We start from the raw sequence: 12,713 nt of genomic DNA on the forward strand, positions 1-12,713 counted from the left end.
CGGTCAAGGTATTAAGGATAATTATATTCATAAACTCGATAAACTTTGCTATTACAAGAAACTTTTATATCTCAATATGGAAAGGTAAAACACGCTGTCTGTATCGCTTAGTACAAAATACCAATTCAACATTTTACAATCGAAATTTCATTGTTACGTATATTTATTATTTGACAAGCGTCTCACGCTTGACAGACAATGATCTGCGCGCGGATATGTTCTTCGAGAATTGGTTCTTCAAATTCTCTTATCTTACCTCTCCATAGTGAGACTCCTAACGCAACTTGTTAAACCTGTGAATCTTATATGCGATTAGTTGTATTATTTACCAGCATAATATTGTATGTACTTGTTCCAATAACAATATGCACTTTTATTTTTATCATAAAGTATAAATGGAAAAGTGTACCTTTTTATATTATTGTTAAGGCGCCTTACATGAATAAAATTTTTAGAAAACGGGATTGAACACGGTATTGTACAATTTAATGATAAGAACAAAGTATGACATACTTTCATTTTTTGTACTCTTTGCATTTGTTTATAATTTTTCTTTTTTTTTAACTTACTTTCGTTTACGTATGTATTAATCGATTTATCTTTCATATGCATTTTTAACTATTTTTTTATTTTATAATATATACATTAAAAAATATTTTTTAATATGTTTCCTCTAAAATATAAAATATATATAACAAATTTATATATAGTACATAAGAATATTTTTTTATCCGATCAAAAGATTCAAAATAGGGTTCAAATTTTTTTTTTCTCTCTCTCAACATGAGTTAGTCTTTTTCAAACAATATTGCACATAGATGTTTTCTAAAAAAATAATACATACTTCTGTAAAAAATGATTAACTTTTAATTAATTTTACTACATATTACTTTTATACACGTTATCATATATAACCAGCATATGTGTGGATGTATGTTAATTATGATTGTATACACACAGGCATATGCTCATTTCCTCAATTGTCAACAATTGAATTTATATCTATATATATATATATATATATACACACATCTGGAGCAACATAATTGTTTTTATACATTAAATTAAAAAAGCTTCGTGTATGTACAAATTGTCTATAAAAAACGTTAATAATTATAAACCCATATATTGAGGGGAAGAAGAAAACGTATTTCTTGTAGAGTTATTTTTCCTCGTATCCTGAGTATTAAGGGTATCGCTAAAAAGATAGATGATTTCTTTAATTTTCGGAAATATTTTCATATCTAGGGTCTAATTCAAATTATGAAATAATTTACCCAAAGAAAGGTATTAGTGATATTAATGTTTGTCTACATGGTCTAGATGCAAATGCAGGAGAACATTGTGCTAATCTCCCAACGATTCGTCTTAACCAATGTTGTAACTTTTGTCGTCTTTCTTCTACAAACTTAGCATCCTAAATAAAAAGAAAGTAAAATAATAATGAAGAAGAAAGAAAAGTAAAATAATAGGTTACCTTATTTCCTATTGTCTTCTTCGGTGGAAATTCAAAGGTAGTTACAATTGCATCATGCTTTTTTAATTCTCTGTAAAGTGTGTAAAATTGCGCATATCGTCTATAGATATTCCATTCAGTATCTCTAATACGTACATATATCTATAACAAGTAATAATACTTGAGCATCATTTTATGAATAAGTTTATAGCTTTATCGAAATTTGTAACAATGATCTAACGAATTTATATTTTATTTCGGTTACCTGATAAACGTGATGAATATCGGAAGGTTGACCGGTAAGAAATGCAGATGGAATCCATATATGAATGAGACACGGAGGTTCCGATGGTAAGTCATCTTCATTTAAAGGACCGCGGAGACATTCTAATTCAGCTTGTAATAATTTAAGTAATCTATTCCTATACATTTTTTTAGATAATTAATATAAGATATAGATGTTACGTAACGAAAATATAATAATTATACCTTTCATTCAATTGTAAAGTTAATCTAGCATTAAATTCCATTAATTCCGCGTGCATCTCCGCGACTTGAATTAATTTCTCTTCGTATTGTTGAGCCTCATCATGGTAATCTAATGATGGACCTTCTTCAGAAACTGTAGTGGAATCAGAATCTCTTCTTAACATTTGTACTGCAGTTACATACTTACGCAATTGTTGTCTTAACAATTCGTTTTCTCTATTAAATCGTAATCATGTTAAAATATAAATTAACATTCATATTTCATGATGTAAGTTGCAATCATGACATTCCAATTATCTACCTGTTTAACGTTTGTATTTGTAATTCGTGTCTCTCGAGATAATTTTGATGCTGCCTTTGTAAACGAGAAAGTTGCGATCTACTGGCCATAGCATCTTCTTTAGCTTGTTCTAACACTTCAGTCATAGCTAAAAGTCTTACTTGTAATGCTTTTACATCTAGACTATCCGCGTCTGTATGCAGATCTATATTTTCAAGGGGTTCAGTAGCTTCAATTGCAGCTTCTGTAACTTCAGATGTATCCTGTATAAGAGAAAAAATTAAATCGATTCCATTTTATGTTGAGTTAGTTAATGCAGTTTAATTTTATAACACGTACATCTGAATAATTTGGCAATGCTATTAGCATATCATCTAAGGTTTGATCTAAAGGAGATACAGGAACAAGTCCACCCATGTTACTAGAATCTGTAACTGGAGTTAATACTTTTTCTTCCTCAAATGTTTCACTAAAATATGGAAGACACATTATCATCGCTTATATATACATATTTTTAAACGTTATGAAAATATAATACAGTACATATGTGTGTTTATACCATTTTTCCCATTCAGAAGTTGGTTTATCAATTATTATGTCCGTGTCATCCGATTTCGCTTGGGATTCTGATCCAGTTAAACTGGGTAACTCAGAATTTTTAATTGACGCTACTGCAGGAGAATTAAGGCAGGTTGGAGGTGCGCTAACTGAAGCTGCAACTTCCGTGCGCTCTTGCTCGTCATTCTCATTATCAAAAGAAATTATATGAGTTGGTACCTTTTTTCTCTGTTTCTGCTTTAAAGTAGATCCTAGTTTAAATATTAATTATGCTCATATAAAAAAATTATTGTCTGATCTTATGAGATATCATAGGAAACGAAATATGTAGCTACCTGGTATTGTAGATGATATAATTGGTTCAGACAATGAAACCTTTTGTTTCTCAATATCTGATCCTGTTAAATTGTTATCTAGTTCTTCATTATCTATCCTAATTGCAAATAAAATGCTACCAAGTCCTGTTAATAGAAATAATATTTAATTATTTCTGATAGATAAATTTGTAAGATATAAAATTACATTGTTTTCATACCTGCAGCTACATTTGGCAGTATTGCACTTCGTTCTTGATCAAGTAAAAATGCCCAATCTTCGTAGAAAGGTGATAAGATAGTAGGATCGAGTATAGCATGTAAATGACGTTCTAACGAACGTTCATTTAAAACAGCTCTGAGCCATGCTCGTCCCCGACCATAATCTGTGTGAACCTTTTTTAATACACTAAAACGTTCTTGTTCATGCCATGTCAACTGTTCTTTTATGCATGGCCAAAATGCCATATCTGATGTATTGTACAATTTTGTGTTACTACCAGACACTATATCTGAGACATGTCTGTAATGATACAAACAGTGTAAATAAACAGTGGAATATATCACAGTGTATTAGTCATAACTATAGCGTTGTCACTTTATATCCATCTGTATTATCATATCTCACATAGGTGATAAGGAGTAAAAAAAGGAAGACATTGTCATGCAGATGACTACATCATAACATGATATTATTTTAGTACAGAACATCTAAGTAATTTTACAAACCAAGTAATATTACACAAAAACTGATATTCATTTTTATATTTTTATAAAAAGACATTTATAATTTAAAAATATTTAATTTGCTTAGCTCATGTTTGTTTCAATTCATCCAGAATCTATATTTTTCATTACCTTAAAGCTGAATTAATTTTTTCAATACAATTTGTTCTTAGCCCATGACCAAAAATTGATTCAAATATATGGCATAGCTGTGTAACACATATATCTGATTCAGTTGCTAATTCAGTACGCCCACCAAATCTAATATGACACTTCTTTGCAGCAGCTAATAAATCTTCTAACAGTTTCTGTCTTTCTGTAGAATGATCATAACTTTGATTAGAATCAATTACATTATGGGTGCCAGGCACTATTGCTGACATCATACGTAAAGCCTAAAACAAATGTAAATACATATATTATAACTTTTTTATTCGCTTATATAACTGTGTTATGCTATGAACAATGTATAAGAATTTTTCATTCAATTTACAGCAGATACATATAAAATTTTAGCAAATATTAACACAAATACATTATAATAAAAAGTTTAAGTAATAAAATTAACATTAATCGTTAATTAAAGCTGTCATGTTTGTTATGACAGTTAAATTATTCTGTGTGTACATTGTTTAAAAACAATTTGCCATACATGTAACACTTTTAACATCTACTTGCTACCAAAAACTTTACAATTAGTTTCAATTAGTAATACATTTATTAATAAATTAACAGGATATGCCGCGTAACAAGTATCTCATTGTCAGTAATATGTGAAAGTAATTTTGACAGTGAATGATTTAAGGACAATTCGATTTTATATGAAGATATATATGTACATACCATGAATGCGAATCAGTGATGATCACTGTTGATTTCCTTTCAAATTGTAATCGTCATTAAAAGGAATGACACAAAAGCATACATAAATATATACGTAGTCACTTCAAGGAGCAGCTACATTCAGCTACATTTATGCTGTGACTAAAGATCCAACAAGACTAGACGTGCTTTTGTTCTCGAGGGGTCATCATCATTTAGGGATCCCAGATACCCCCGGGTGAAGCTAGGTCATCTCAAGTTAGGTCATCACAGAGTTAGCCTACTGAAGTTAGTCGAGAAGCGCAATTGTGCGCGCTACAACTATGGTCTCTCGTTAAATAAATAATATCAATTATCAATATTTTTGTAGTAATTTTAATACCTGTATGTTGAATTGTGTTATGTATTTAAATATATAAAAAGTATTTCAAAATTCGTACTGTCTTAATCACGGGGCATGTAGTACTACCGTGAAAATTTACACATAGGAAAAAGAGACTGAGTATAACCTATGAAAAATATTAACAATCTTGCAATTGTTTGATTACTAATTGTTAACATAAGACATGCATTGTCGATATAAAAATTGGCGTCAGAATCAATTGTAATAATGTTCCTACCAACTTCTTTGGGCTTGGGTTTGGGTGATATCGTTCGTTTAAATGTTGGCGGAACAAGGTACGAAAAAGGATTTAATTCCTATTAATAATTATATAAATTATTTATGTTCGGTATTATTATATTTTAAAATTGTTTATTATCTAGGTTTTCAACGTCAAAACAAACACTGACATGGGTTGGAGATTCATTTTTTACAGCTTTATTAAGTTTTAGAATGACCAGTCAGAGAGATGAAAGTGGTGCATTGTTCATAGATAGAGACCCAAAGCTGTTCAGTATTATATTAAATTATCTACGTACTAAGCACATTGATTTAAAAAATGTAGACCTTCGTACATTAAGGCATGAAGCTGAATATTACGGTATTACACCATTAGTTAAAAGATTAATGCTGTGCGAAGATTTAAGTCAATCCTCTTGTGGAGATGTATTATTTTATGGTTATTTACCACCACCAAGTAAGCTCCACATAACGATTTCTTTTTATAAAAGAATAAATAAATGAACACACAAATTATACTATTTATTTCAATTTCAAAGGTATACCATTACATGAATCAACTACAGTAGCATCAAATGTAGGGGATGTATCTGTTCATGGTAGGATTCCCACAACTACTAGTACTGCTACCAGTGCAGATGTACCATCTACTTCTCAAAGTATAACTCCTGGAACTTCTAATAATCATAATAATAATAATGGTAATGAACAAATATTACTTCATTCATTTAAGAATTATTGTAAAAATTTAATGTATGTGTGTTACAGGGCAACAAAATAATAAAGGGGTGTTTAGTATCCATGTGAGAAATTCTTCATTGGATTATAGAGTTCAACAAAGAGGCTTGCCGCATTCGCGAACTTCATCTTTAGATTTAAGACACGCTAGGAATAATTTAGCAGATCTAAATAAATTGCATAAAAATGATATTAGTTTAGTATTTGGTTCCCAACAAGGTAAATAGATATAAATACTATTTTAAACATTACAGTAAAAGGTAATAATACATTTTATTTGATATAGTTTCAACATGGGTTGATCCATTGAGGGTTCAAATTATAAAAGCACATCACAATTGGATTGTGATTGCTTATGCGCATTTTATAACATGCTACAGATTGAAAGACTCATCTGGATGGCAACATGCATTTACTAGTCCTCACATTGAATCTGTGATTGAAAGAGTAGCAATCACTTCGAAATTAAATACCAGTGTAGATGTTAAAATGGTAGCAATTTCTTATGGAAATCAAGTTAGATTATGGAGTGTTTCAGCCAATGGCATAAAAACTAATATTGGTACATTTAATTTAAATGTTCGGGTGGAGTATTTATTTTTTATCGGGAGTCAATTAGTTGCTCTGTCTCCTACTGATAAAATTGGTGTCTGGCATGCTATGACCCATCATTGGCAAATACAAGATGTAGTACCCATTTTATCGTTCGACACAGCTGGTTCTTTTCTTCTACTCGGGTGTAACAATGGATCCATTTATTACATCGGTAATGGAAATTAAAACGTACGATATGTATTATAATGTTTGAAATATAAATGACTACATGCAATATTAATTTTTAGATATGGAAAAGTTTCCTTTGAGAATGAAGGACAATGACCTACTTGTAACAGAATTATACCGTGATCCGAATTACGATCCCATTACGGCCATATCTGTCTATTTAACACCAAAAACATGTAAGTCCCTTATTCATGTTTACCATATCACAGTATTGTTTTAATGAATAATTTAAACACAAGGTAAACAATAATTAACTTGTATTTCATCACATTGAGTATTACAGTATCTCTATTGCAGAAGTACCTTTTCAAGTGACGTACAAATAAATGGATTAAAATATAATTATTAAATCTGCTTATATTGAGGAATGTAATAACAAACGTTGCATCCATTATATGTTTTTTTTTTCATGTCTTATATTTTTTATACAACTACAGAATTTTTACCATCACTCTGATTCACTCTTTTATTCTTAGTTAGTATAAAAGAAATTTTTCCTACATTACATTAACACTTCATAGAATCTCTTCTATTATAAAATCAAATACCATCTTTAAATATTAATGAGAGTTTATTATTACATTCTTTGCTTCATGATTTCGTACAACTGGATAAATAGCGCAAGGCAAGTATGGGTCGATATGACAATGTTCTATAATATTTTCATATTTAAATTACAATTCAAAATGACATGTTGTATCTACATTTTATATTACAATGAACATGATGCATTAATATGAATATAAGTATCCACACCCTTCCTCTCCAGGTATAATGTGTGAATCCACATCAACTCAGTACACAAATTCATATTCATACATTGCTTTGACAGCACTTGCAATTAAAACTCTTCGCAACATTAGAGAAGCAGCTTCAATTTGTTTCACTTTAAATCAAAATAAACACATTTATTGATTACACATTTCTATAACAATCTTCAATCAGTTACAATCAAAAATATAAACAATAAATTCAGAGCATTTATAACAACTGTCTTTTGTCTTAGATCGCATTAAACATACACAGCCTCACTGTCCTTATACATCCAGTTGTACTTGTGCAAATTCGTAACTCTTTATCTTCTATTTATTTTTCTAATGAAATGATTGTGCAGTTTGTTTGTCTTGTTTAACAATTCTTTGTCTGTTCCTTTCATAGTTATATGTTTCCTGTCGGCATCTGTGAGGGGAAGGGAAAAGAATAGACAAGTACCTCTGCTTGCATAGTTATTCTTTCTTTCAAACAGTTTCAAATACGTATAAATATTGTTATTAACATTTATAATTTTGTTATGTATATTGTAAATACATTTTTGCATTTTCTAGCACATATATATATAAACTTCAATTATATCATCTTAACTGAAAGAATCTTCTATATATCTTTTTATAAATATTGTTTCTATATCGATCGCGATACAAAGCATGTAATATATATGTAGATTACTTATTTTATATTAAATAAAATACACATGCACAATGAATTTTTTCAGTTTCTATAGTATGTCTTATATGTAACATCAATATTGGATCACTTAGACTCTAAATTAAGCAATGTAGTTCATATAAAAGATTTTTAATGTTTCGTAAGAAAATAGATTAATGTAAAATTAGTCTCCTTTGTTTATACAGCTCTGTGTGGGAATTGGATCGAGATTGCGTACGGTACAAAATCTGGCAGTGTAAGAGTTATTGTCCATCATCCTGAAACTGTAGGGCATGGTCCGCAATTATTCCAGACGTTTACAGTACATCAAAGTAGTGTAACGAAGGTATGTGATTTTTGTTATAATGAATTTAGAAAATATGTATGTATGTACATCGTGAACTTTATTACAGGTAACGTTGTCAGAAAAATATTTGGTATCAGTTTGTTCTGAATATAACCATGTTAGAAGTTGGGCAGTGAAAAGATTCCGTGGAATGATCTCTACTCAACCAGGACCAACACCTGAAGCTAGTTTCAAAATTGTATCTTTAGAAGCAATTGAACCTTGTATCAGTTATAATGCTGGGAATGATTTTGGTATGATATATGAAAAGGTATTATATAAATCTTAACAATTCTACTAAATAAAAATGATTTTTCATGACATAGGTCCATTTGGAGAACAAGATGATGAACAAGTATTTGTTCAAAAAGTTGTACCCGAGACTGATCAATTGTTCGTGCGTTTAGCATCGAATGGCAAAAGGGTTTGCGTAATCAAATCAGTGGATGGTAGCATAATAAGTTCATTTTATGTACACGAATGCGAGGGATCCAGTCGTATGGGTTCGAGACCGAGGCGTTTTATATTTACTGGACATTCCAATGGTACGATTCAAATGTGGGATCTTACAACGGCATTAGAACCATCCTTTTCTGCTACTCGAAGTAATGTCATTCAGCTGTTTTCTTTTTTCACATTGATATAATACCGCTTGTTATAACAAGTATTTTAATTGCAGATGTTTCTGGTGGACCTACACCAGAAGAACTTTGGAAACTGTTAGATCAGTGTGATTTAAGTAATAGTCATTCCTCAACGCCGCGCATTAGTCCATGTCCATCCCTTATATCTACGGGTCCGAGTTTAAAGGCAGGTAATGTGATATTTCTTAATCAGTCGCAAAATGCTGAAACAACACCTGGACCTAGCCAAACTTGAAGGTAATATCAAAATATATTTCATAAAAGTTTTACATTTCGTTAAAGTATTTTTTACATCTCATTGTCGGTATCATTTATTTACTTATTTATTTTCCTATCTAATAATTTATTGTGAATTATTAACAAAAAATCTATAATGTCAGTTCCTAGCATAACAACCTTGTTAAAATATTTAGTTTAAACAGTAAGTTTCTAAAAAAAAATAGTTTTATTTACAAGTAATGCAATATCAAAGTGATAGGGTAACTGAGATATAAAAATTGTAATTATAAATAAGTGTGATATTAATAAGTAATAGTATAGTTTTAGCTTTAAAATATACACTTTCTTTGCATTACTTAGGATTTTATATTTTATCTCCCTTTTTCTTAAGTAACCATTTGAATAAAGTACTAGATACAATGTATAATTATTTAAATTATTCGGAGGTAAACGAGAGTTACAAAAGTGTACAATGTTCTATATTATAATGTTACAAAAAGGATGAATCCAATTACATTCTATATTTCAATATAATAGATTTTGCTGAGTAACCTTACAGCTTCAAGCAATGTAAATGTTTATATAAATATTCAATTCAACATTTAAAGTTTTTCTTTGTTTAGGAAAAATTCATTTTGTTATCAACAAATTACGATTACAATTTCTGAAGTAAATGTATCAGTTCAATACTGTATAGAATACACGTAGCAATGAATTCTAAAACGTTCCTTTTAAGTAAAAGGATATTTGTAAGTACTAGTATGTTATCTCATATGTATTTGTTTATGTTCTTTTGTCTGTATAAATACTGATACACATTTATGGCAAACATTGTAATACTGTTACAACTGTTTTAAATAAATAATAAATGTACGTATTGTTAATTCTTACATGTTTTATACATGTAATAAGAATACAAAGTCAACTTATTTTAAAGTGAAAACATTTTTACATTTATATATCGTTATTATAACAAATTTTTAAGGATACATTTTATAGAAGTAACTTGTCTGTCATTCAAAACAACGTGTTTATTGTAACAATGTCATAAATTTTTTAACTACATAATATTTCATTAACGTTTTTTATTTTAAGAAAAACCCTCTAAGTTGTTACTGGTATTTATGATTACAACTACATAAATTTAATTGAATTTCAGGCACTACGGTGATTTATATTATTTCTATATTGCATGATCAACACCTTTGATTGCACAGAAAAATTTACGATTTGACCGGAAACCAATTTTTCCGATTGTCTTCTATATTAAAAACCCGTAAGTCTTTTGATAAAATCTTGTATAATTTTGCAATCATTATAGTTATTTTATCAAAAATATCATGCAATCTGAAATTAACGTAGTTTCGAATTAAACTGATCTTTTCCATAAAATCATAAGTAACATTAGTGACATTGTTGCAAAATCAATCACTTCTTCATACAAAATGTTTATGCCAAAATAAATTATTATGAAATAACGACGGGTTCGTCATTGGTGTTAATAAAAAACACCAGGCTACTAATCCAATTACAAATAAAGAAAACAATCCAGCTCTCTTTAAAGGACCCTTAAATGCTACAACCTCAGAAAGATCAGGAAATCCCATATAATTACAAAAAGAATGTGCCGTAAACGGCGCTGCTAAATGTCCTATTAAAAGAAGAAATACATGGTTTTAGATATAAATGAAAAAATGTGTTGTTAAATGAAATATAAAAATTACTGTAACTACCTGTTTTAGCAAAAAGAAAAGCTGCATATGCTCCAAATAATGTTGTATATGTAAATTGAAAACCTGGGAAAAGAATATTATAACATGTTTGTCTACATCTTTGTGTTCACTGAAAATTAACAAAAAAAAAAATTACTTACAGGATATAAAAAGTGCATGTTTAAGTTTCATGCCTGTTTCTACTCTTTCTACTACATGATGAAAGTGAGCAACCCCAAAAAATAAGGGGCCTACAAATATGGCAGTAGTTGGTGTAAAACATTGCAGAAGCAATGGTAACATACATGCTCTAAATGTCCATTCTTCAGACAAAGGTGCAACTACTTGATTTCTCCACCATGTTAACGTTCGTACGTTTCCAAGCCAATACATAGGTTCTAAAAATGTACGAGTATATAGTTATATAGCTCAGTTATACATTTGATATATAAATAATAGAAAAACTAACCAGCATATAACCTCCAAAGCCCATTAAAACCTTGTACACTTAATGGCCCTAGAAATAGTATCATTGTTAATAATAATGGTATCACAACTGCTTGAATTAAACCCGGCCATCGTAAACCCAATAACTCCCAAATTGTTGCCTAAAAATTATAAATTACAACATGGGATTTATTATATAAATTACTACATCATTGCATTTAATTACCTTTTGGAATACTTTCTCATTCATTCCAAAATACAAGAATGCAGGAGATATAAGAGATATAATAAAAACGCTAAAAAATCTCTTTTTTATTGTCGTTGGATGTTCCCTGCAATATAAAGAAAAAATTGCATTAGAATTTTATTTGCTCTTTGTTCCTTAAGCATCTTTTTGTATTTTTTTAATCAAAAAAGAAAGAATATAAAGAAATATAAAAAGATGATAAAAGTTAAAAGTTAAAATCAATAACTTGTCGTATAATAACTTTTAAATGGCGCGCCAATTGGAGAAGGAATTGAAGGAAATAGTTGGCCAACAGAGGCGCTGTAGACTCAATTCTTGTCCAGAATAGCGACTGCGTGAGTGGGAGAATCAAAGAGTAGGCATTCATGTTCTTGGGCGACGTGAATACAGTTACACTTTGTTCGTGGTTCCTTGTGGTTCACTGTTAAAGGACCGAGATCGTAGACGGTCGCACAAAATGGACATTTAAAGATTGAAGTTTATCGTTGTCAATCGGTGTACGTACCTATTGTACGGTGAACTCCACACATAAAGGCTCGCAACATATACCACTGAGAGAGCGAAACATGATAAAATAGCGGATATGCAGGACAAATCAGTATTTCGGTTCGCGGTCTCCATAACTCCAAACTGATGTTGGTTGCTTGTGTCGCGATCTACTGCAGAAGAGGGGATCGGTAAGGGGTAGAAGACGAGAGAGAAGGATCGCATAGGAAGAAGGGTGGTCGGCGAAGAAAGAGGGGAAGAGCAGAAATTCATCCGATTGGCGGTCTGGCACCAGTCGGCAGTCCAACCGTCAATGAGAAGATGGCCGCTGGGCTCGGTGGAAGTGTCGCCATTGTTTAGTGTTTAGTTGTTTTACCGTTTCTCGCATAATTTTACGGG

At 30.4% G+C, this 12,713-nt stretch overlaps 3 protein-coding genes across 8 annotated transcripts; 1 reads left to right on the forward strand and 2 right to left on the reverse strand.

Moving 5' to 3' along the window:
* Positions 1-844: 844 nt before the first annotated feature.
* LOC114877536 (sorting nexin-29) lies at positions 845-4,812 on the reverse strand. Its single transcript, XM_029190216.2, has 12 exons — positions 4,667-4,812; positions 3,956-4,218; positions 3,319-3,620; positions 3,119-3,244; positions 2,785-3,034; positions 2,565-2,694; positions 2,247-2,488; positions 1,946-2,161; positions 1,722-1,878; positions 1,478-1,618; positions 1,278-1,417; positions 845-1,198 (listed from the first exon to the last, which is right to left on the reverse strand). Exons 1-12 carry the CDS (start codon positions 4,667-4,669, stop codon positions 1,114-1,116), a joined length of 2,055 nt encoding a protein of 684 aa, XP_029046049.1. The 5' UTR covers positions 4,670-4,812; the 3' UTR covers positions 845-1,113.
* Positions 4,813-4,930: 118 nt separating this feature from the next.
* LOC114877555 (SH3KBP1-binding protein 1) lies at positions 4,931-10,295 on the forward strand. 4 transcript variants are annotated; one of them, XM_029190259.1, is made up of 11 exons: positions 4,931-5,323; positions 5,411-5,724; positions 5,807-5,968; positions 6,036-6,224; positions 6,292-6,771; positions 6,848-6,964; positions 7,408-7,413; positions 8,420-8,559; positions 8,627-8,813; positions 8,886-9,164; positions 9,239-10,295. In XM_029190259.1, the coding sequence occupies exons 1-11, from the start codon at positions 5,256-5,258 to the stop codon at positions 9,436-9,438; spliced, it is 2,142 nt and encodes a 713-aa protein (XP_029046092.1). In that variant the 5' UTR covers positions 4,931-5,255; the 3' UTR covers positions 9,439-10,295. The 4 variants fall into 4 exon arrangements, with proteins under 4 accessions (XP_029046092.1, XP_029046090.1, XP_029046089.1 ...); XM_029190257.1 differs by lacking the exon at positions 7,408-7,413 and having other exon boundaries at positions 8,402-8,559; positions 9,239-9,440; positions 10,046-10,295; XM_029190256.1 differs by lacking the exon at positions 7,408-7,413 and having other exon boundaries at positions 8,402-8,559.
* A 143-nt stretch (positions 10,296-10,438) lies between these two features.
* On the reverse strand, positions 10,439-12,587 carry LOC114877556 (CAAX prenyl protease 2). Of its 3 annotated transcripts, XM_029190262.2 has the most exons (7): positions 12,334-12,425; positions 12,070-12,249; positions 11,808-11,913; positions 11,604-11,742; positions 11,296-11,532; positions 11,156-11,218; positions 10,439-11,073 (listed from the first exon to the last, which is right to left on the reverse strand). In XM_029190262.2, the coding sequence occupies exons 3-7, from the start codon at positions 11,829-11,831 to the stop codon at positions 10,859-10,861; spliced, it is 678 nt and encodes a 225-aa protein (XP_029046095.1). In that variant the 5' UTR covers positions 11,832-11,913; positions 12,070-12,249; positions 12,334-12,425; the 3' UTR covers positions 10,439-10,858. The 3 variants fall into 3 exon arrangements, with proteins under 3 accessions (XP_029046095.1, XP_029046094.1, XP_046144995.1); XM_029190261.2 differs by lacking the exon at positions 12,070-12,249 and having other exon boundaries at positions 12,334-12,587; XM_046289039.1 differs by having other exon boundaries at positions 12,070-12,424.
* Between the last annotated feature and the right edge of the window lie 126 nt (positions 12,588-12,713).

This window comes from Osmia bicornis, chromosome 15 (assembly GCF_907164935.1).
Source record: "Osmia bicornis bicornis chromosome 15, iOsmBic2.1, whole genome shotgun sequence".
Classification (NCBI taxonomy): domain Eukaryota; kingdom Metazoa; phylum Arthropoda; class Insecta; order Hymenoptera; family Megachilidae; genus Osmia; species Osmia bicornis.